At 39.1% G+C, this 25,825-nt stretch overlaps 1 protein-coding gene across 8 annotated transcripts in view; it reads right to left on the bottom strand.

Annotated features, from left to right (window-relative positions):
• Positions 1 to 25,825, bottom strand: part of FBXW11 (F-box and WD repeat domain containing 11) — a 132,609-nt gene that overhangs the window by 11,266 nt on the left and 95,518 nt on the right. For all 8 annotated transcript variants that reach the window (XM_027084300.1, XM_027084299.1, XM_027084301.1 and 5 more), the window contains 7 exons: positions 20,896 to 21,082; positions 20,006 to 20,096; positions 12,397 to 12,534; positions 7,657 to 7,775; positions 5,548 to 5,797; positions 2,569 to 2,687; positions 712 to 822 (listed from right to left, as the gene is read on the bottom strand). In XM_027084300.1, coding sequence (XP_026940101.1) covers positions 712 to 822; positions 2,569 to 2,687; positions 5,548 to 5,797; positions 7,657 to 7,775; positions 12,397 to 12,534; positions 20,006 to 20,096; positions 20,896 to 21,082 — 1,015 coding nt within the window. The remainder of the gene's footprint in view (positions 1 to 711; positions 823 to 2,568; positions 2,688 to 5,547; positions 5,798 to 7,656; positions 7,776 to 12,396; positions 12,535 to 20,005; positions 20,097 to 20,895; positions 21,083 to 25,825) is intronic.

Raw genomic sequence — 25,825 nt, 5'->3', positions numbered from 1 at the left:
TTGACAAGGTATTTAAACCAATTACACTTGATTTGGAAAAAATAAGGACCTACACATTCTCAGAATTGCTGAAATTGTGAAGAAATACTGTTTGAAGGGAGACAAGAAAACAACTTCACATTATCTAAATTCAATTCCTGACTTGATAATCTATGTCACCAAATTCATTAATCAGGAAGCTCTCTAGGGCTGAGTAGGTGCTGCTGACAGAAGCTAGGGCTCTCTGTGAAATTCCAAGGATACCTTTCTCCAAACTAAGCAAATGCTGAAAGTTAATAATAGGAGTATGAACAGACCAACTAACCCGCCTGTGAAGTATATATAAGGTCATCTTGAAAGGTTTACGGCTGCCACTTGCTCATTTTAAAAGTCATGAGGCTTTTTAAAGAGGATGTGTTCAATTCACCAAAAGGGGAAAAGAAATTTATCATTGAACTCACCAAAAAAAAAAAAAAAAAAAAAAAAAGCCTGGATTAATTTAGTGCTGGGACAAGGAACTAGCTACTCCCTGAGTTTACAATAATGGTTAAAAGCATAAGCTTATTAATTCATCCTTCTGGGTCTCAGTGTCCCCACTTGATCCTGCCATCCACCATTACATAAGAAATACCTAGCATGGGACCTAGCACATACACAGCTGCTTAATATGCAGTACTTATTTTTCCTCTTCATATAGTTATGGCCACGCATTTGAAAATTTGAAACACGTACCCATCATAGGCCCCACTGACAATCCTCTTGTTATCAAACCGGATGCATCGGACCAATTCTTCATGTCCCTCTAGGACTCTTAAACAGGCGCCACATTCAATATCCCACAGTCTTGAATGAAAAACAGATTTCTGTGAATCAACTTCCTACACATGATTCAAACTATCCATACGTGATCTTCCCTACCCTGGGAATCTTTATTTCTATCTCACTCCCAGTTCACATTATACACATGTGAAGATATGTGTGTACCTTTGTACCATTCATGTGTTTTTTAAGAACTAACTTGGGAGAAAGGCTTACTTTTCATTTTATTTCCTTTTACATAGTTTGAAACTTTTAAAAATCACATGCATGTTGTTATTATTTAAATAATACCAACAAACAAATTTCAATTACATTTAGTTTGTAGGCATGCTCTTGATGTCTGAGTTGATGAAACCAAGTAGCCAAATGGTCTAGGAAGAATTCTGGGGGGGAGACAGGGATTGCAGGCCGTAAAGAAGAAAAAGGATGTCGGTGTGGGGAAGATAATAAATACAGCCCAGGGGGTTGGGCTTCCGCCACCAAGGTTAGAACTGGTGGACCAGCACAATGGTCTCCCTCTCCTGATGAGGCTTAGGGATTCCCCTTCCTAGATACAGTATTACAAGGTCAGAGTGGGAGCCTCTCATTAGGCATATGCAGTGTCTTAGAAATATAAACCCAGTGACTACCATCCAGCCTTTTTCTCTGTATATGATTTATGTAACAATTCTGGAAAGAGATTTTTAAAAAATTATCACTGATTTAACTACATTATTTGTAAAAAGAAACCACAGCAAACTAACATGTACAAAACAAAGTTAGCAAATTAATTCTATAATGACATTTTCTTAGCCTCCCCACTAGTACCTATCATAAATCCAATGAATATTCTATCCTCAGCAAATGTTCTCATCAGTGTCAGTGATGATGGCTTCTCTAATCTACTGTGAAGAGAACACTGCCACTATAACTCCAAAGTGGTTCTCTTCCATAAACTATTCAGCAGTACACATTATTATTTTGTAGAAGCTCGGAGGTTCTAATGAGGAAGTTAAGAATTGTTTATTGCTGAAATATTAAGTAATACCAAGCATAAAGAATGCAACAGAACCAAGATTCAAGTTCTCAACTGACTTTTATGATACCTTAAAACTTAAAATGATAAAGAAAACTTTTGGCAGTTAAAGCTACATTGTGTTTGCTTTCTTTCTTTCTTTTTCTAAAAAAATAATCTTGAACCCAATCCTTATTTTGCCCAAACAGGCAATTTGATTATAAAAAAGCTACTAGAATATGTTGGGACAGTTGGAAAAATGACTTGGGGTAATTAAATAGATATTTAAGGGAAGTTCTTAATAAGATAAAAAGTGTTTAAAGACATTCATATTTATTAGAAAGCAAGGACAATGAGTGTTGGGAAGAAAAAAGGGAGATAAGGTAAATGACCAAACAGGAATTGATGACAGTGTTGGGAGAGAGAAATAAAGTACACTGCCCTCTGTTAGGGAGAGAGGCAGGAGCTCACTGGTAAGGGAAAGGAGAGCATCAGGCTGGAGCATCCTCTGTTCTGAGGCACTACGGTATTAAGTGATCTTGGGTGGAGTTGAGGTTATAAAACCTTGTGCACTGGGGGAATCTTGGAAGAATACCCAGGGCATACACAATTTACCCACTTTAGTATGCAGAACCAGAGAGATAAATAAAAGTTACCTAAAGTTTTCTTATCTGAAGCAGCCCCCAAAACTGAGTCTTTTGAGCATCAGGACTGGAGATAAGTCAACACTATGGCAAAAATGAGCCCACTCTGTCACCACACCAACTTCTACCCACCTTATGGTATTATCCGATGATCCACTAACAACCAGCCGATCCCTGTACTGGAGACAGGCAATGCCTCGCTTGTGCCCATTCAGAGTACGAACAAATTCACAGGTGCTCGTGCTCCAGACCTGTACAACAAATTAGCAATACATTTAAGAATAAATGCAGAAAAGCCCTTGCACAATGTACCTTTAAAAAAAAAAAATCAGAACTTTTAAGTATGACCACAATACTTGATTATGAAATACGCTGGGAAGGTTGGGGAACAGATTGGATAGCATAACATTTCCTTAGCTGCTGAGTGATAAAACTGGAATGAAATACAGAGGGAATTTGTGAAGTCTCCAAACCTTGAGATCTTCACAAAGAGAACATCTCCTGGATGGTTCAGACATTCATTTGCCTAGAGAGAAGGGTCTGGGCCAGATCTTATGTTTTTAGGCCGGGTGACACGTCAAACCCAATGTAACTGACGTGAAAGGGCTTCACCTTTTGCATCCTCTTCTTTTCCAGCATAGTTTCTCGAATAGCTCCATTTGTTTTGACACATCACTCCTAATATTATGTATGTGGAATAAATAACCCCTCTTTTGTGAAGCTGTCTGCAAGACTTAGATGTCCATAGACACACTTAATACCAGCCAAATAAGGAGACACAAAGTAACCAATGTTCCCTGAATTATTTTATTAGCTGCATTTGTAGTTGAATGGGACAACCAGATATCCAGAGGCAAAAGGATGAAGTTGGATCCCTGTGTCACACTGTATACAAATATTTAATTCAACATGGATCAATGATCTAAATGTAGCAGCTGAAACTCTCAGAAGAAAACATAAGAGTAAATCTTTGTGACCTTGTATTAGGCAACTGTTACTTAGATATGATAATAAAAGCACAAGTAACAAAAAAAATTGATGAACTTGACTTCAACAAAGTTAAAACTATTTGTGTTTCAAAGGACACCATCAAGAAAGTGAAAAGACAACCCACAGGAAGAAAATATTTGCAAATCATTTATCTGATAAGGGACTTGTAACCAGAACATGTAAAGAACTTTTGCAACTAAATAATAAAGAGACAATCTAAGGTTTGAAAAGAGCAAAAGATTTAAGTAGATGTCTCTTCAAAGAAGTTATAAAAATGGCCAATAAGCACATGATGCTCAACATCACTGGTCATTAGGGAAATCGAAAGAAAAACTGCAGAGACACCACTAAATACCTACCAGGATGGCTATAATAAACACACACACACACACACACACACTAACAAGGGCTGGCAAGGATATGGAGAAATACCTGGGCTGATATTATGCAACATCTGTTTTTTTTTTTTTTTGCGGTACGCAGGCCTCCCACTGTTGTGGCCCCTCCTGCTGCAGAGCACAGGTTCCGGACGCGCAGGCCCAGCGGCCACGGCCCATGGGCCCAGCCGCTTTACGGCATGCAGGATCCTCCTGGACCGGGGCACGAACCTGTGTCCCCTGAATCGGCAGGCGGACCCTCAACCACTGCGCCACCAGGGAAGCCCCAACATCTGTTTTGTACAAAGGCCCAAACCCTCTTGACTTCCAGGCACTGGTCTCGTACAAATTGGTGTGACTGACTGGTGAGGTGCCAAAAATCCTAGTTTTTCAGCTTCCAGACTCTATCCAATCTAAAAGTCTGATGCTATCTAGTCTGTGATCTGTGGGGCTAGATACTAGCATGCTGGCCAGTACGGGTCATAAAAGGAAGGTTTCTGAGCCCATACACTGCTGGTGAGACTGTTAAATGGTGAAGCCATTTTGGAAAACAGTTTGGCAGTTCCTGAAGATGTTCAACACAGAGTTACCATCCCAAGAGAATTAAAAGTATATGTACACGCAAACATCTGTACACAAATATTTATGGCAGCATTACATATAACAGATAGAATGTGCAAACAATCAAAATGTCCGTGAACTGATGAACGGATAAACAAAATGTGGTGCATCCACACACAGAATTTTTCTAGTCATCAGAAGGAATGAAGTCTGATTCATGCTGCAAAGTACATGGATGACCCTTGAAAACACTACACTAAGTGAAAGAAGCCAGACACAAAAGGCCACATGTAGATGATAACATTTATCTGAAAAGTCTCAAATAGGCAAATCCATAGAAAGATTACTGATTGCCAGGGACTGGGGGTAGAGAACAGGGGCTGACTGCTAATGGGTATGAGGTTTTTTCAGAGGGTGATAAAGATGTTCTGAAACTAGTGATGACCATACAACACTGTGAATATACGAAATCACTGAATGGTATGCTTTCAAATGATGAATCTTATGGTATGTGAATTACATCTCAGTAAGGCTGTTATAAAAATATAAGGAAAGCTAAAATTTTAATAAGTTAACATGTACATTGGAACCAGCACTACATTCACCATACCCGATGGATCACCCTAGACTACAAGTGCTTGTCACACGTCTGCCTCACACCACACGTTGAGCTCCTTGGAGGCAGGGACATGTCCTGTTCCTCATCATATCTCTAGCATCCAGCCCAGGGTCTATGGCACGGCAGGCTCTCAAGATTAGGTGAATAAATCAGATCTGAACTCTGCCACTAACTAGCTAATGTGGCCTCCAGCACAGTCCTCTGTGCCACATCTGTAAAATGTGGCTCAGCAGAGTGCTGGGAGGGTGGAATGAGGCAGTAATGGGAAGCTTCTGGCACATGGTACATGTCCCATAGGTTAGTTCTCTTCCCTTTAAAAAGGTTATCAACAATGTCCTTTCATGAAATAGAAGACTGCTCTCGGTCCGGACCCCATGACGCTTTTCTATGACCTTGCCTACGACTTGAGAAGCATAAAGAATGAGCATGCCTTGAGGTCTCATAAGCACAAGTAGAGGAGAATAAAGATCTTGCCAGATGCGAGGTTGGTATAAGCCACCTCTGCTTTCTCTGTGTTCTAAAAGGGATGGCAACAAGCAGAGTTATGACTGCAGACACACTTACTTTGATGGTCCTGTCCCCAGAGGCAGACACTATGTACTTATCGTCAAAGTCTACTACATTGACAGCAGCACGGTGGCCAACCAGGACACGGCGTAAAGTGATATCAGTGGCAGAAGCCATGTCCCACACTGCGATGGAGCGGTCCTTGGAACAGGTCACCATCAGTCCATTGCTGAAGCGTAAGTGCAGTACAGCCTCGTTGTGGTGGATCAACGTGTTCAGAACTTCACCCGTGTTCACATCCCAGACTCTAGGGAACAGAAAAGCACAATGCTTAATTATCGAGACAACCAGGAAAAGATTCCTGTGTCTGTGCTCTGGGCCCATTTTTAGTAGTAGGCTGGGGAGGAGTGGACTTCACAAGTATCTGGTGACTGGGACCTGACACCATGCTTAAAAGGAGCCCCCAGAAGCAGTTTTTTCTATTTGTGAAGAAATGGTAAGATGGTTTCAAAAAAGAAGGCCAGGACTTCCCTGGTGGCGCAGTGGTTGAGAGTTCGCCTGCCGATGCAGGGGACACGGGTTCGTGCCCCGGTCCGGGAAGATCCCCCATGCCGCGGAGCGGCTGGCCCGTGAGCCATGGCCGCTGAGCCTGTGCTCCGCAACAGGAGAGGCCACAACAGTGAGAGGCCCGCGTACCGCAAAAAAAAAAAAAAAAAAAAAGAAGGCCAATTCTGACTCCTGCCCAAGTATTCAGGGATGGTGTTTGCAGCCTTGTGCTGATGGCAAAAAATGATGCAAGGAAGTGGGCTTTGCAGTGAGTTTGAGATGACAGAAAGAAGATGGCTTGGTGGCTGGGTTCCAAGCTTAAGGTTGTTTTTGACCTCTGACAAGCCTTTGAGTCTATTATTTATCCACTGCAAACTGGAGGCTGTGGGTCTCATCAATCACCACACCCATCTATCTACCCAACCGCTTTATGGACAAAGCACATGTCTCCAATTGCTTCACCCTTGAGATACAGGCTTCTTAGGGGCAGCCCTTTCACATCATAGCTTTTCTGGAACCCCAATCTCCTAAGGGGACAAGTTCGTGCAGAGCCGACGAAGAGAGTCTCAGGCTTCTAAGGCCGAGACATGACCTATCGTGGAAGCAGCAGCCTGGAAGCACTGAGTCAGGGAAAGGATACTAGGCATGCTGGTGACTATTTAAATCTCTTAGGTGTGCCTGTAAAGCAATCCTCTTCAAATCTCTGACTCACTCTAGAAGAGGCATTTCCTTTCCTCCCCATGACATGCCTTCCTCAGGCTACCAGCAGTCCAGCTGAAGCTTTACTGTATTATCTCTAGGCTCTGGTGAACGCATCACTACAGCAAAATCCAAAGCCATCTGGTATGGAAAAACATGCTTGTCCCAGTGGTTTAGGAGTAGATCCCAATAATGTTTCCTTTCTACTCTCAACTCCCAACCAGCAGTCACTGCTTCCCTTCTACTGTAGAACACTGCCACTTCCATCTTCATCACTCTGCCCCTGGGGTGGCATCTGAAAACTACTGTCTCCATCACTGGAAAAGCTACATAATATCAAGATAGTCTCGAGTGCTATAAATTCAAGGCTCGAAATTAACTAACTATGTGACTGAGTAAATTATTCGCCTCTCTGGCCTCCATTTCCCAATACTACATCTATAAAAAAGAAGATACTACTTACTTTAGAAAGGTTGATGTGAGAATTCAATAGAATAACATTATACAAAATATCGGGCACATTATTTGTGTCCCTCAAAAAGTGCTGCAAATCTCTGCTTCTGATTCTTCTGGTACTTGTAGTTTACTGTCCACCACACTCCTAGAACACCTGCTTCCTTCCTCTCTCCTCTAGAGCGTGGTCTCCCAGGAGAAAGCTACCCTGACACTGTCAGGTACTGTGCTTTTACAGGAAGGCATGTTGCCATCTCTAGAATGTATGGTAATGGGAATAGGACCTACTTAACAAAAGTTAGCTTTCCTGCCTACTTTGTTCAAATGTACCTACACCACAAATGGTTTTGAAATATAGCATACAAAAACATATACAGAGCATGTGTGTACTTCATTGCAGAAGAGGAGGTGAATCTGTCTCCTTGTGGAAGGTACAGAAGTTCAGGCCAGTGAAATCCAATCACTCACCTCACTGTAGAGTCAGAAGAGCCAGTCACAATGACACGTTCATCATACTGCAGACAAAGGACAGAGCCAGTGTGTCCCGTTAACACTTTCAAACATTCCAAGCTGGTTTTATCCCAGATCTATTGAGACAAACACAAACAGTAATTTAGTATATCACATTCTGATCAATGTTTTTATCATACCTTATTTTCTGAATCATAAAACAAAACAAAGCTGTGTTACAGTAAATAAGAGCAGTAAACATCAAACAGGTGGTAAATGACAAGAGGGGAAGAAGAGGCAATACTGAATAACTTCCAGAATAGGTATACTACTTTGTTTACTTTGTCCCCATAACTACTGTGCCCATTATACTTAACAGCTTTATAAAGAGAATTTTTAAATAAACTCTGTGAAAAGAGTTGGCTCACCCTCTGGAAAACAACGTGACAGTATCTATTAAGAGCTTTTAAAAATGCATACCCCTTAACCCATTACATTTGTTTATGAAAGTTTAAAAATGAAAAATGTTCAGCATCTCAGAATAACTTCAAAGTAAATTATGAAGAGTTTTTAATGAGAAAACACACTGCTTTATTATAGTTACTTTTTAAAAAAAATCAGAATAAAAGTCATCTCTATAGTGACATAAACATTATGTATATTTAAAAAAAAAGATTAAAAGGAAGTAAAGTGTTGATAGTTGACTTTGTACTCTGAATGCCGTTTTTCTCCTCTCTTTTGATCTTTCCAGTGTTTTCCAAGTTTTCAATAATGTCCCAAAATAATGGGGGGATGGAACGTGATTTTTTTCAAAGACTGTTTTGTTAAAAATAGAGTCTACGGAACTATTTCTTCCCTTGTAAAAGTACTATCATAATTTGCAGTGTCCCTAAAGTTTACCACAAATGGCCAAGATATTACAAGCACTACAGACAGTTAAGTGTCTTTCTATAATAGTAAGGCTTGCTTCTAATTTCTGACCTAGTAGAACCACAGCTATTTTGAAAGTGTGAGCTGATCAAGGACTGAAGCAGAATGAAGTACAGAAGGTTTCCAACCATTGGTCTAGATGAGCTCTCTAAAGCGTAGTTTTGCTCCATTGCTCCGTGTCTTATAAATCACGTGCAGGCCTAATTCAGGCATGGGTATGCCTCTATTAAGAGAATTCTCTGGAAACATCCAGCGTAAGTGAAATGCAAGCCCATGGCCAGCCCATGCTTTGACAAGGTCATTATAAACCATTCTTACCTATTCCTTAAAGGAGAACTGCCAAAATTAAATAACAACACTTTCAAGAGCATATTTGTGGCCACAGGTGAGGACTATCAATAACTATTACATAAAAATAGAGTTCTGTGGTCAAGTATGTTTTCTAAGTTGGAAAACTCTGGGTGCCTCTACTGTATGTCTTCTCGGAGCCTTTATATGCTACTGTAACCTGTACATTTCTAAGAAAGGGATACAGCATGCAGTGTTTTCTAAATTTCTTTGAAGGGAATTACTCTTCAAAGCAATATCCTTTGGATTCACATCCACAGAATACCTTTTGGGAAACACTATAATACATATAGGAAACCAACAAAACAGTTTCTTTATATTCTATAATTCAGTGATTTTTTGCCCCAGTTATTGGAATTATTGAAATTCCACTATTTTATAAAACAAAAAACACACAAGCAAAAATACCTTTTAACTGACCCAAAGTAAAAGAATATAGAAAACAAGGCCAAGGGGAGAAAGCCCACTACAACCTATCTTCCCAGTTGACTGTAACTAAAAACTCTAGACAAAATACAAAAACAACTAGCTGAGGACTCTGAAAACTGTGAGGGGAAGGGCAGCCAGGAGAAAGCAAGTATTGTATTGAATACATTGTAGCAAGGGGTAAGAGTTTGGAGACAGGATCCACATGGGGTGAGTTTACCATTCTTTCTGTTTTCTCATTTCCTTCTTTTGTGGTCTTGACCCAAAGGCAGGTCCAGATCAAGGAACTGCACAGTGAAACAGCAGCACAGGCAGCTACAATCTGAGAAACCAGTCTTTCTGGACAGAAAGGCTAAAAAAGGAATCCTTGGGGACCAAAGAATGTGCGAAAGACCCTATTTTCTTTTTCTCTTTTCTCAAACGGCTTTGATCCAAAGGACAAGCCCAGTCATGGAGATGTACTGCAGAGCAGTGGAACAGGTAACTAAAATTCTAAGAGAAACCCCATTTTTCTGGCCAAAGGAAAATGAAGAAAGGATCCTTGTGGGCTGAAGAGACTTAGGGAAATCCAAAACAGGAAAGAGCTGGAAAAAAGAAAAAGGCTTCCCTAATTGTATATGAGAACCCACACAACACATGACTTGGGCTTGCCCTTAAGCAGTGCATGCACAGGACAGACTAAGCCAACACATCAAAGGCCGGAAAAAGCGCCCTGATATTTAAACTACCACTGAAGTCTCAGACTAAACTCTGAGTAGTGCAAGCCCAAGACAGATCCAAAGTAGCATGGCAAAAAGCAGAAAAGAGATTAGAACCAACCCCCCTAACTAGGCTGACCACCTGCTTAAAAAAATACTCACTCACACATATTCTCCAGAGGATTATAACAGGATCCATAGACTTTACAATACAACATCCATAATGTACAAGATACAATCCAAAATTACTTGACATTCAAAAGCCAAGAAAAGTGACCAATTCTCAGGAGAACAGACAATCAACACATGACAAGCTAGAGATTACCCAAATGTTGTCATGGTCAAAGACTTCAAAGCAGTTGTTGTAACTTTACTCCATGAAGTAAAGATAAACACATTTGATATGAATGAAAAGAGAGAAGTTCTCAGTAGAGAAACAGAAACTATAAAATATAATATCTGAAATCTTAAAATTCACTCAATGGGGGAAAATAGCAGAATACAGATGAAAAATTCAGTCAATTTGAAGACAGGCTAAGAGAGATTACCCAGAAAAGAGAGGGAAAAAAGATTGGGAAAAAGTAAGACAATATCAAAAGATCTAATACTTGTGTAATTAGAGTCTCAGAAGGAGAGGAGAAAGAAATTGGTGCAGAAACAAAATTGAATAAATAATGGCCCAAACTTCTGAAATTTCGTGAAAGACACAAATTTACAGATTCAAAAAGCTCAGTGAAAGAACTCTTAGATATGACATCAAAAGTATGAGGCATAAAAGAAAACACTGGCAAACTAGACTAGACAAATTAAAATCTTCTGCTCTACTTAAGATATCATTGAGAAAGTGAAAAGACAAGTCACAGAATGGAAGAAAATATTTGCAAAACATAACTAAAAAAGGACTTGTATCCATAATATATAAAGAGCTCTCAAAACCCAATAATATGAAAACAGAGAACCCATTTTAAAATTGTACAAAAGATCTGAATAGAAACTTCACCAATGAATATACAGATGGCAAATAAGCATGTGAAAAGATGCTCATTATCACTGATCACTGGAGAAATGTAACTTTACACCAAAATGAGATATGTCTACATACCTATTCAAATGGCTAATATCCAAACAAAACAAAACAAAACAAAACAAAACAAAACCCTGAGACTACCAAGGGCTGACCAGGATGCAGAACAAAAGGAATTCTCATACATCGCTGATGGGAATGTAAAATGGTATAGCCAGTTGAAAATACAGCTTGGCCATTTCTTCACAGGTAAAACGTACACTTACCATATCAGTTAGCAATCCCACTCCTAGGTTTTTATCCAAGTGAACTGAAAACTTACGTTCTCGCAAAAACGTGCATGCATATGTTTACAGTGTCTTTATTCATAATTGTGAAAAACTGTAAACACAAATGTCCTTCAATAGGTAAATGGATAAACACACTGTGGTGTAACCATAAAGCAGAATGTTACTCACCAATAAAAAGGAACTAACTATCGTTATGTGCAACAATGTAGAAGAATCTCTAATGCACAATGCTAAGCATAAAAAGTCAGACTCAAAAGGCTACATACTGTGTGAGTCCATTTACAGGACATTCTTGAAAAGGCAAAATTATAGGGACAGAAAAAAACATCAGTGGTTGTCAGGACCCCGGGGAAAAATGGGTAAACGCAAAGCAGCAGGACAAAGGAATCTGGCGGATGACGGAACTATTCTGGATCTTGATAATAATTGTTGTGGTTGCACAATTCTTTGTGCTTGTCAAAACTCACGGAACTTTATACCAAAAAGAGTGCATGTAAATTATAACTAAAAGTAAAATTATCCCACAATGTTTTCTTAAATATGAGAAAATAAGCTACAATGTGAAACAAAATCTGTTAGAGCCATTAAACATTAAACACAGAGAAATGATCCAGTTTATCTACTATTGAAAAGTAAATAAAAACAATATAAATTGCTCGATCATTCTTTTGTGTTATCAATTGAGCCTTTCACAGAAACCATAAAAGGTAATGATTTTCATTTATATGCAAGTCAGCAACACTTTTACCAGCTAGCCAAGAAATCAAGAGCCCTGTAGATACTGAAATATTTTCTACTTGCACCTAAATACGGAATACAGAAAGTGAATGTGCTTAGAGAAGGGTAAGAAGTGAGAAAATCCAAGGGTCCAGTGTTAGAGGGAAACGCTCTGGCTCTAGTTCTTTAGAACCACGCAGACAGCTGCCAAGATTGAGTGGAACAGATAAAAACCAATCAGGAGGAAATGGAAAGATTGTTACCTCTAATGTCTAACATGTAACCACAATTCTAAAAATAATACATACAAAATGCAGTCATTCACCTTAATAGAATTATCTCGAAGGCCACTGATAATTTTTTCATCATCATACTGTAAACAGTAGACACCTTTACTATTTTCAGAGCGGCACTGAATCCTCTGCAAGTTGTGTCGTCCACACCGCCAGTTAGATTCTATAGTCTAAGGGAAAAAGGAGGCAACAGATGAGTTTTTGTGAATCAACTATTCTATTAGGGTTCAGACTTTGGGGTTCCAGAAACAGCATACCACTGATACTCCATCTTGGTTTGCATAACTGTCTGTGGATAGGAATCACACTCTTTTCCAAGTAAGACATTAGCCCAACAATATTTTTCCTCAAATGTTCCCTGCCCATCTGGCAACTGTCACAGGATTTCCAATGAGTTTGGGTTGGGTTTGAAAAAAATGGCCTAGACAGAATTCAATACGTTTAAAGAATGCCATTTGCACCCAAAACATACAAATAAATAGTAACTCATTGGGTCACTCTCTAATGCCAGTTAAAATATCTGGCAGAAGACCACCACTAACATTAAGCATATACTAACAATCTGTGTATCCATCCACAGCACTGATTGTCCTGATCATTGAGAAACGATATTGACAACTACTACATGCCAACTACTATAGCAAGAATTTTATTATCCATTTTTAATCTTCTACCAGACTGAAGCCCCTTTGGAATAAGAATGGCACATTTCAGCCCTGGATTCTCATTCTTTCATCATTTGTACAACACTTACTGAGATGTTAGTATATTCCAGGTACTGACTGTGCCAGGCATGGGGATGAAAAGACTGACAGGATGCAACTGCAATACACAGGCACGCAGTAACTGGAATTGGATATACTCTAATCATATGTTTATTTGGTTAAATGATCCACACATTAACCTTGGAAGGAAGTCCTCAGTTACTTTCCTTTTACAAACAAGGAAACAAGAGTTTAACTTGCCTGAGGCCACAAAACTAGTAACTGGATGAGTTGGAAATCACACCCAGTTCTTCCTGACTCTGAGCCCATGCTTTTTCTACTAAAATATGCAGTGTCTACAAAGAAAGTATAGCCCTAGCTATTGCGGCAGTGAACACATAAAAAGATCAGTAACAACTCCAGATAAAATATCAGTGCCAAATGAGTGATTAAAAACTGTAAGCGCTGCAGGACTAAAGGGATCTTAAACAGCGCGACAGCCTGAGACAAGTGGGCAAAGTTTAAAGAGGAAGTGGGTCATGCCCAGAGCACTAGAAGACCTAACCTTTGGTAATGGATGTCAAGGATTTTCAGGATCAAAAGATACACTAAGAATAACCAAAGTATAAATTCCTGATCCTTGAATTTAGGGGACAATAGGGACTACAATTGCCTATACCTGAGAGTTCAGGATCTAGTTCAAAAGACATGTCTGAGTAGCTAATTATCTGAGTAGCTAAAAGTTTAATTAGTTGCTTTAGTGAAGAAAGGAGATAAATCTCATCTTTATTCACAATAAGCACTTAATTACTGGTTCTGCTGACATCTAACAAACCATGTTTCCTCTTATTTTGAAGGCAACATGCTTCTCTGTATGCTCTGAAATGTTAAAATTTACGAATGTTATGCCAGGTACCATGCTTCCATAACACTATGCTATGTGTTTTATATAGTTTACAGTTAATCTAATCATCACAATTCTGAAGCCAAAATTATTGTCCTCATTTTACAGAAAAAGAAATGGAGGATTGGAGACACTGATACATGTATACTTAAACAGGAAACTGTTTCCTCATTTGTGGCCTCAGTACTTAGCACAGGAGCCTGGAAATATAAGCCCTGCCCTCAAAGAGTTCCCATACATAGCCTTGAGAGAGGCCAGGATCACATATTTCCAACATCCAGGGGATGCAAAGAGGTACCCTGGAGGTGCCATGAGCGAGAAACAGCTCATCTGTCCATCTGCTACCAAATCAGAGCTTCTTAGCCAGCATCGTCATCTCTACTGAGTTTGTAAAATGTCAGACATAAAACCACATTTCAAAAACAAAAAACCAAACAACAAAACAAAAACAAAAATTTACCCCACTGTGGCTACCGCTACCAAGGTAGACAACAGATATGTCTGTAAGCAACTTTTTAAAAAGGGATTCAGAATATAAAGAATTTCTTAAATTGAACTCAATGCTTGGAATCATTTAGAGAAATAATGTATTTTTAGAGTGACTGAGCCACGTCAGCATGCTAAGCATACCAGGAAAATGCTGACTTAGGAGGCAGACCTACTGGTAACAAGTCTTATTCATGGCCAGTGACTCCTGGCAATGGTCACCAACGTTCAGGATACACCCTGGGGGCCCAGATGGTTGCTGCTAAATGTGACTCCACATAAACCCAAAGTATTACAAAGACGAATACATAACCTGTCTTATCAATATATATGGTGTTATTTTCAAAATTCGTATCGTCGTTCTTAGTTTTAAAACATACACAATTGCTTTAAAATATTATTGAATCAGTAAGCAGCTTTGCTACTCTGTATAATATTTCAATGAATAGAAAAAGCACATTTATTTATTATCACATGGGAGCTTGAAAAAACTTTTTTTAACTTTCGTATGGGAATCCCCATACCAAAAAGAATTTCCTACATGCTCTCCCACTACTCTAAAATGTTTTTGAGAACCAAGAGACTTGGCTATAATCTATTACTGTACCTAAAGCCCTGAGGACACAGCAGAGAGAAACTGGGTAAGGCAACACGATCAGCCTGTGATACACCCACCCCCTAAGATGTCTGGACAGAGAACACTACCCAACATAAAAGGCCAAGCCATACCCTCTATCTCCAACCCTCAAACAAGAGCCAGAGGCCAGGACCTCTCAAAAGCTCTGTTAGATAACAGGCTTTCGTTCTAAGTCAAGTAGAAGTTAGGAAATGGCTTAGCTTCTCAACACTTAGAACGAGCCTATTTTCTAAAATACATTTCTCAATTTTAAAAGAAAAAGGCTTACCAAATCATTTTTCATGGGTCATTTTAGGAAGTCCCATCTAGGGCTGTTTTAAAAATTATTAGGTTCCTGAATCCCAAAACAAGTACAGTTTGTTTCAAAATGCCAGAAAAGGGACACTAAATGAGACCAGGGAGCTGACTGCTTTGTTACACACCAACCCGGTGTAATTCCTAAGACTTTACTCTTCTCAATTCTCAAGGCCACCCACAAAAGAAAGCAACACTTCCTGCTGACTGTGCCTGCCCAAAATACTACCTACCACCATATTTGACGACCTCAACTGGCTTATATAAGCCAGGACTTTTTCAGAAAAACTAGACCTTTAAAAATGGAAGGCAGCCCATTGTAGTAGAAAATACCTAGGTCAATTAGCAGCTTTAGCAAATGACTTGGACTGTTTGAATTGCAGTCTCCTCCTCTGTAAAAGATAATATATACGTTCTCAAATCTGTTGGAAGGATCAAATGAGATTACGTACATACAGTGCTTATCACAGTGCCTACAAACGGTAGCAGTGACGCTCTTTCTCATTTGTGGAGAACACTGACCAAAAGGAGTAGGCTGTGACCAAAAAAAATCTCACCAAATTGCCGGGAACTGTTGTCTCAGTCTAGGCTGATCTTCAATGCTGATAGCCCTGAGCCCTCCCCAACCATTCCCAGGAAGGGGCTCAGCCTGCAAATGCAATTCAACAATCATCTTAACTTCAGCAGTAGGAATACAGGGCATACACAGGTGCACCTCTTTAATGATGCAGATACCTGCCATTTCACTTAGACATCATGTGGTGTGGCTACTGCAGAGGAATATTTCATGTTTTTGAGAACTTGTAAAATCCCCTTACCCTGTGCAAATTTTCAAAATACTGGGAAAGTAGCCATGATACACAGAGTATACAGCAGCATTTAAATTGGCAATAGAGTGAAAACAGATGTCTGAGTATGAAGGAATAACATTATTTTTAGAAGCCTAAACACAACTGGGTGGGTGGGCAAATTTCAGCATTTTCTGGTTAGGACAATGTTAATATCAAGTTTGCAAACCACAAAAAAGCTCCCCACTTTCCCTGAATAAAATGTGGTTTATTATAAGGTGCGATACAACACACCATCGTTTTACTAGTGGTCTGTTCCAAGGAGAGTGCTTCAAAGGCTTTAATCCAGTGAATAAAAAAAGGAAAAAGGCATATCATATGAAGGAGTTTGCCACTAATCTGAGATGGCAAAAGAGAAAAATCCAAGTTCAGGACATCAGAACTCTGACTGCTTGAGTCTATTATAACAACTCCCACCTCTCTGTTGAGGGACATCTGACAGCATGGTAGGGCGAAAAGAGCATGGACTTTGGACTAAGAGTCTCAGTTTTGACAATTTGAGGACTAAATTAAATTACTGTGGCAAAGTACCTAACAGTAGTCTCATCATTAATAATAATGAGGATGAGGATGATAATAACAATTAAGACTCTAGATAGCAAAGGAAATATGGCTGCTTCTTTTAGGACTGTGCCTCAGGTTTTCCAGGAATTCCTTCTCAATTCAGAGGCACTCTAAACTCTCTCCCTCCCACCCTACCCCCTCTTCTTCTCTCTCCCCCTGTGTGTGTATGCGTGTGTGTATGGCAAGAGCACCCATGAGAGATGAACCTTTGCAGAGAACTAAGAATTCTTATTCTCTTCAGACTTCATTCCTCACATTCTCATTTCCTGAATAATAGGGGTTGGCCATACTAAGCCAGGTTCCCTACTTCTTAAAAATTAGCCAATTTCTGTTGGGTCAATGTGGAAGGGCAAGGTCATCTGCTTGTCAGAGCCAAATATGGGAATGGATAGATGACAGGAGCCAGCACATGCACTGGAGCTGTCAGGGTAGAGCAAGAAGGATAGAAAGCAAAAGGTGCTGTGAACTGGCAACCCTGCAAAGCACATGAGAAAAAACCACAAGAGACTCCAAGGCTGTGTATGGGCAACCAGGGAGGGGGACAAAAACATCCACTTGATGTTCAGGGTGTAATTTATCTTTTGGCAATAGGCTTAAAACCCTCTAAAGCACTACCTTTGCCATAACTGGACTAAAACAAGGCCAACTAATCTTATCTTAACTCATATGCTTTTTTCAACTAAGAGTTTGCAAGCAATTGGACAAAGATGAGAAGATCACCTTGAAAAGTCTGTAGGCATTTAACAACATACCTCTTTCTCCTTCTCTTCTGGAATTTTCTACTTTGAAAATGACAAACAACAACACTAAGCCTAGAGCTGGCCAGACCTCAGTTAAAATCCCTTGTCTTCTACTTAACTATGTAGGAAGTTCTAAAATTTCTCTTAGTCTCAGTTTCCCCTCCTTACAGATGAGGATGACAGGTAGCTTGCTGTAAGAATTAAATGCAATTAATAATCTATGTAAGTCGCACAACATGGTTCATGAGTATACTGCGAGGGCTCAAAAGAGGGTACTTGTAATTATTATAGTCTGCTTGTGAGGGTTTTGTACCAGGCACATGGGTAACAGCCAAGCCTGTGAGTCTCTCATTTGTTTGACCCACGAATCACTGACACAACTCTCTGCTTTGTGTGTCTACCCAGGACAGAATAAAACACACTCACAAAACAGAGGTAACGAACTCTATTTTGATGAAGTACCATTGATCTATAGCACACAAAAAGTTGCATTAAGGGCAGAAGAATGTAAGGATGATCACAGACTCAACGACTGACTGGTTGTATGATCACCGGCAAGCTATTTAACCTGCGTGAGCCTCAGGTTCCTCAATTTTAAATATGGACAGGACCTAACTTTCAAGTATTGTCCAGAGTGTTAAATAAGAAAATGCATTATAAAATGCTGAAAGTATCTAGGACAAGTAAACACTCTATACGTGGTACATTATTTTTATTATTATTACTATGAGTGAAAGTACCAAAGTATAAAACATCATCCCTTAAACTAAGAGATCTAGCCCACAAAAATCTGGAGGAGACTCTTGTGGCCAACCAGTGGGTTTTCCTAAACCACACTTTAAGAACCACTGGGTAGACCACCATGATATAGAGGTTTTGTGTCAAAAAGGGTTTTCCTCCATAGCTCTATTTTCCCTCACATCTGCCTCCTTCTAACTTTAAAATATTATTTCAGCCTGAGTAAATGGTTATGTTAGGTGGTGTCACATACTGTCATGCCACAGAAAACCGAGTTCATACTGTCGATTATAACACTACTAATGGGAATTAAATAATATATGTCACCAAATCTTCAACCTGATCAAAGTTCTTCCAGAGTTCCTATTTATTAATGATCGACCTCAGACATCATCCTTCTTATAATAAAGGACTTGCTGAAATTATTCAAGGAAATGTGGAGATACTTTATAAAGAATAGTTGGGAGGAAAAAAGTAACAAGTAATATAGTTTCTAAGATCTGTGCATAAGCAGTGTCTTAGTAAAACTACATGGGGTAAAAGACAATCCCTCTAACCTGAAACACACATACACCAACCTAAGGTTCAAGTTAACACTATGTTTCAGCTACTAAAACCGTAGGAGCAATTTATTCTAAGTTTTGAACTGCCAAGGGATCAATTAATTCCTAAACTTTAGGATTTGTATGGCAGAAGTTTTAAATCATTTAACCTACCCGAAAAGGTTACTTATAGCTCATTTTAGGGAACAGAATATTCAAGACAATGGCTTGCATTTGAAATAATGATATTCCAGTCATATTCAGATTTACTGTTAACAAAGCGATTCCATTAGTTCACATCTGCCTTAAAAAGAAGGCAGCGGGGAGGGGACTCCAAGAAAAGCACATGTTTCTCCGTTAATGAATTTTGGCACAATAACTTTTATGTCTATCACCTGGGGGTGAGGATTACTTCATGTTTGGGAAACTGAGTATAACTTTATGGGTGACACAGCATTGCCTAGCAAAGGCTGAACTTTTTTGCCAAGGAGGAAATCAGTGAAGTAACCAAGACCTGCCAAGAACACATATGAAAGAGTTAATCAGAAATGCCTGTGCATGTCTTTCTTGGTTCAAGGAAAAGGGCTAAATAATAAAACTGAACTAATTAGAACACATGAACAATATCAAACATCTCCAATGTTTCTCATCAAGTTCACAGAGTTTTACTGGTCTGGGGAAGTTACACTCAACTCCAAAATGGTCCACGAGCATAATTTGCTCTATAAAAGCCACTTAACTATTGCTTAGAATCATATTTGAGTCCTTTTAATGAAAAAGTATGGGAAATTGACAGAGGAAACTGAGACTGTGCCTTCTCTAGTTCTCTAGAGATGGCTCAAAAAATGTAAAACTATGCTTACCTGAAAAATTGGGCCTTGGATTTCGGAAATTTCATCAAATTAAAACAAAAAGTTAATTTTGGATTAAGGTTTTAATTAACTGGTAGTCTTGCAGAAGCATTTCATGTTTTAGAAAAGTTAGATTAGTTTTTACAAAAAGGCACTATCTACTCTGAAGGATAGCTGCAGATTACACATTGTGACATATGTGCTCTAAGACTTCAACTTAAAAAAAAAAACAGTTCTATGATTTTAGAACTAGACAACTAAGAACACTAAGACAACAAAAAAGTTGAGAACAAGACACAAACAGCCCATAAAACAGATAAATCATAAAATTACCTCTATATCCTGGATAATCTTTGGGTATAATGACCTATAAAATGAATTGGGAGGGCCATCTGTTGGTCTGTTTTTAAACAGGTACTGATCCCTGGCAAAAAAACACAAGCAGATGTTACATTTTTGCACATAAAAGGGTGAATTTTATTTAAACATGGTGCTTACAAAGATGTATCTTTCAAGTCTTTTGACTTGCATTGAGCTTTAACAGTTCCAAAGCAGGATTTCTGACAATTAAATGTACATGTTAGGCACAACTTTACTTCAGCTTACAGTTCTTTAGCATGGTCCTAACCTTTTATTTTCTGAATACCCAACACAATAATCTAGCCTTTCATTCTACAGTTCGATAAAAAGTGTTAATGTAGCTTTGTGAAAAAGCTAACTGAGTACATGAACAAACTTTTTCCCATAAAGAAAGCACAGCCCTAACCATCACTCACACAGCCACCTATCTGTCCTAGCTGTGGCACTCTCTTTCTCTGTGCTGTCAGGGTACTGACATGTACAGAGCTATAAAGCTGTATTTCAGACAACAGGTTGTCTCTGAAAAGTCCTGCCTGCTGTACCTTCCATCTTCAACCAGGATCAATATCTAATAGCAAAATGGCATTATTTGACTTTCTCATATTTTCCTTTTTCTTATCTATCTTTTGGTAATGGTGTCATCACCTAAGGAAAATGTGAAAGGAAAAGCATAAACACATAGCCTTGAAAAGCCAAATTGCTCAAACTGTACATCTCCCCCCCCAACTCTTGACTACTCATCTTTTCCCACTTGTTTAAAATAGGCCAACACATTTGGCAAGTATAATTGCATTTTTTAGTAATCAAACTGACCCTAGGTCAAATAAACTTTTTTCAAGGGAACAACCAACCTAAATACTTACCACCCTCTTCTTTCTGAAAGTCCCTTCCATAGAGGGTCAGTGCGCACCATTCGTTCAATCAACTTCTTCCAAAGCATTCCTTCGGAGATCACTCGCTGCCATTCCTTACATACCAGCTCTGCTGCACACAGAGACCTGGCATCCAGGTAGGAAAGAATGTTTTCTGCTATGTGATCTAAACCTTGCTCTACAAAATAGAAAAGGCAATGAAGGAATAGGAAGGGAGATGGAAACGTACCAGTTACCATTTCCTTAAAGATAAGAGGAATAAAGAAATCCTGAACCAGGAAACATACCTGAGTAATATCAAAAGTTCTTCAGATATACAAGTGCATGAGTACATAGACATAGACACTTCTTTTTGGTTCTGATTTTTTAAGATAAAACAATTGATGGCACCAGTTCCTGTCTGTAAAAGCCAACCCTGGACAGTTCTGTACTTGTCAGACATTATAATAAATGATTTCTTTTACATAACTCTATGGGGTAACGACACCCCAAATTTTACAGATGAGGCAGAAAGAGGTAAAAGGATTCAAGGTTTTACAATTATAGGGTAGTGAAGCCAAGACTGGACTCTGATCTCTTGCTCCAAAGTCTGCATTCTTTCCCCTCTGATTTACTGTTTCTCGTAACAAATCATCCTATTGATACATGACCTATGTGAATCCCTTGGGGCTAAGGAGACAAAAAGGTGAGAAACACTGACTTATCTGGAAAGTTTATGGAAAGTTAAACGACAATCCAAGAATTAAGTCAGGTGCACTAAGATGTATTTTTGTCAATCATTTCTCCATCTCCTTATGGAGGTAAAATCCTCAAAACCATGAACCACATGCCTAAAAATTCTAGAACCTTAAGTCGTTTATCCTACACAATGCAAGTATCCTCTCCAAGACAACCAAGATTCAGCCTTCGCCTGACATTCACGAAGGTAAGAAGATCACTATGGTCAATGCTGTTGCCACCTGTACACTCCCATCCTGTGGTTTTGGGCATGTCCTCTGCAACTACAAGAAATAAAGCTCATCCCCAGGCCTCCTCTGTGTTGGGGTGGGAAAACTAAACACACAGTCGGAAAATTCCAATTTCAAGTCTGGGTTCCCCACCTAGAACTTCTATGACATGAAACAAATACTTAAACAATACTGAAACATCCCTGCCCCTTGGTTTTTTACCAAATAACATGGTAATGGCCAGTAACAACTGTCCTTTCTCACACTACTTGTATGAATCAAAAAAGTTCTACAGGAAGATTTTAAAGACAACAAAGTACCATTTGGGGTTAATACTTGTTCTCTTTTTCAAGATAAATAGAAGGAGTATAGTCATACTAACTTGGCAGGGTATAGGTAAATCGTTAAACTTTCAGAACCTCAATTTCCTCATCTGTATAAAGCAGGGATAATAATCTCTGCCTTATTTTGAAAATATCACAATGAGATGCTGCATAAAAAATGCTTTACAAACTAAGGTTTTTTCCAACTCTAAGAATGACTATTTACACTGTTGATTATGGTTTACAGGCCCTTCATATACTAGTTCTACTCTATAGTAGGTCTAATACCCAAGTTATGATCTGATAATGAAGACTAACTACACTGGACCACTATCTTTTCTTGCACGTTATTATATTAAGAGTTAAGGCCATCAAAGATTATACTGCCTTCATCTAACAGTCATATCACAGTAGACTCCTAAGATGGTAGTAAGTTGAATTAAAATCTTAGGCCCTTCTCCCCAAAACATCTATTAAAACAATTCCCCTTAATTTCTGTATTTGTATGGGTAGTTTAGAAGGGGAGGGCAGCTCACACGGAAGTCTACAGTTATCCTCTCTATAATTCACCTTCAAATCTTTATCTGACCCTTCCATGTCAGTCTCTACAATTCTGATTCTGTCATACAGAAAAGTGGATATTCCACACCACATCTGCATGGTGGGCAAATGCAGTAACTCTTTACCCCAAGTTGCTGGCAAACATGTTAAATGGGTCAGAACCAAGGACAGCACCCGTGATTCTATATTTCCCTTCAAGCTATCATACACCCATTCATTAAATACTCACAAGGTACCAACACTGAGCCACCAGTTCTAAATCATCTGGATTTTATACTACTATTATCCAGCCCATATCTCTCTATTCAGTCCTCAAGGATATTTGGAGAAACTCGGCCCCATGAAGACACTGCCATCTTTATTTATATCATGTTTCTGACTTGCTAGTCTCATAACTTTATCCAGAAAGGAAATCAAGTGACTTTGGTACGGTTACTCTCCACGTTCCCTTGCTGGTGCTTACTACATAAAGTTGGTATTGCAATTTTCTGTTTACAAGTTGGCACTACCTGCTTTGTGTCACTTTTAAACATATATAACCCATGTTCATTATAGAAAAACTATAAAATGCATATAAGCAAATACCTTTAAATCCCTAAACCCCACCTCTCAGAGATAATAGCTTTTAACATTCTGTATACTATACCTTTCTAGGATTACACAACCCTACACAGTCTTTTCAACAGCTAATTAACTTTTGATAATCCATTTGAGAATTAGGCTAGAATGGAACATCAAATTCAATAGCCAATAGCTCTCATATACACCTTCTCCAGTTCTCCCGTTCTTAAGACCAGGAAATCTGCTCATCAATCATCTCTTGGTTCTATCATGCAGGACTACCAAACACAGTTGTACAAGCTGTATGTTCACAACTGTACAAGCTATATGTGCACAACTGTACCCAGTAGCTCTACCTACTGGTTTCCAATTACTTCTCAATGTTCCACAATTCTGAAAGTCACAGACTTAGGTTCTGTCACTATCCCGGCACACAACATCTTTAGGTCTACTTGTTATAGGAGCTGTGTTAAAGACAGCTTCATATCTTTCTTGGACTACAATTTTTCTGTCCTTTCTGGTTTTAAAACCATTCTTCTTAGTGGGGAAAGAAAAAAGGATAAGTTAAATGAGGAGTGAAAATATGCTGTTTCTTTCTATTACCACTACACCATCTATTCCAAGTACACTGTCCCTTCATTCTTCGTGTTCTTGCTCCAAACAGTTGATTATTTTATTTGTTTTTAACTCTCCCAAATTCCTTAACCATTTTGGACAATTTCACAATATTTGGGGCTTGGCCTTCTTGATACCATTCTCAAAGGTTCAGGCTACCTTTTTGTGTATCTCCATGCCCCTTTCCTTCCATCTTCTGTCCAAGTGTATTTAAAATCAGGGAAATTCATGGAAAATCACATGGGATTCTACTTGTGCCTATCCACTGACAGGATTAGCAAATTATTAATCAGAACTTTAAATTTCAGAATCTCTCTACCGTCTTTAATCATATTTTCTTTTACAGTCTCTGGCCATGGCCTAATAAACTTAGCTCTTCTCTGAATTCTTCTAATTCTGGGGTACTTTATCTGACTATCTTCTAGTTTCTACACTTAATATGAGAACACAGTCACTTTCCAAGGTTTATGTTAATTCTAATCACTAACCAAATCCTCCTAATTGGTTATAAACACACCCCTAACCAACTCCCCTCTCAAATCCTCTGCTGAGAGAGGAAATGAACAGACAAGAACACATTATATAGCTGTCTTTTCAGGCCTCAATGGCTGCCACATCCCCATGGTCTATATATGAACTGGGAAAGCTGCATCCAAACCCTCCACCTGGCTGGGTAGTCTATGTGCTGGTTCTCAGAAGCCTGTGTGGTTATATCACTTAGGGTTACTAATCTGAGAAGCAACAGCAGCAGAAACAGCTTCCTAAATATTCTCCTGATCCACTGAATCAGAACCTCTAGATGGTGGGGCCCAGAAATCTACATTCTTAAGAATTACTACCAGATAATTCTGACATGCTGGGAACTACTGCTTCATAGCAATAATATCCCTTTTAGTCCTCATTGATTTCCCGCCACCTCAATATCTCACACCACTGGGCTATCAATGAGATTCTGCAGAAAGAAGCTCATTATTAGACACATACTTCCTACTCTTTCAAATGCCACTGGTCCAATTCGGCAACATCTCATTGAAATCTATGAGATTTGCTTTATTTCCTTTTGGTAATACGTTAAATTCACTTCATCCTTCTAGGGGGCAGCATGTTTTAGTTTCTCGGAAAATGCACTGGCTATAGAGCCATATAATCTGGGTTGAAGCAAATCAGTTTTCCTTTTTGGATCTCAGTCTGCCATAAAATAGGAATGATATTAAATGCCTAAGAAGGATCATCTCATATAATCTGCATGATAAAACCCTCTGAGATAGGCTATAAATAGCCTCATTTTATAGAGAAGGAACTTCTTAACCTTGTTGGAAAGGTTCATAAGAGGAGGTTATTCAGGAGCCAGATACAGAGCAGGTACTCGATAAATGTCAGTCTCTCTTCTTCCCTCTTCCAGAAATCGCTTTACCTGATATCACTGGTCAAGGAAGCTAAGCAGTATTCCCCTTCCTTGTTACTTTCTGCAGAGAAAATATGACACACCTCCCCTAGCAAATCGCTAATTCCTCACTAATAGCTTGGAGTAAGTCTCATACCCCTTAAATATTTAAAGAAGAATAGGAATCACACAACCTCTATTTTGGGCACCTTGGAGTAACTAGCCCCAGGAGCCATGTAGACCTTGTAACTTTCTGGTTTCAAGACTGTTCAGAACAAAGAGGTTACTGAATAAGGTGGTCCATTTGTCTGAGCTAGAAAGTGCTCTGAGGTGTTAAAGCTAAGCATTTTCTTAAGTATCAATGTCTGGCTCTCATTTACTCTATGGTGCTGAGACGCCCCCATCTCCTGTCACCCCCCCCTTCCCAAGGCAATAAGAGGACACATTATGGCCTCAGAAAATGAGTCCAGAATACTGCACACATAGTGCTGAAGAAGTGCTGCTGTTGCTAATTATAGGCACCAGATGAA

This window comes from Aethalodelphis obliquidens, unplaced genomic scaffold, assembly GCF_003676395.1.
Source record: "Aethalodelphis obliquidens isolate GAN/ISIS:26980383/991018 unplaced genomic scaffold, ASM367639v1 scaffold52, whole genome shotgun sequence".
NCBI lineage: Eukaryota > Metazoa > Chordata > Mammalia > Artiodactyla > Delphinidae > Aethalodelphis > Aethalodelphis obliquidens.
This window is presented reverse-complemented; position numbering and strand designations above follow the sequence as displayed.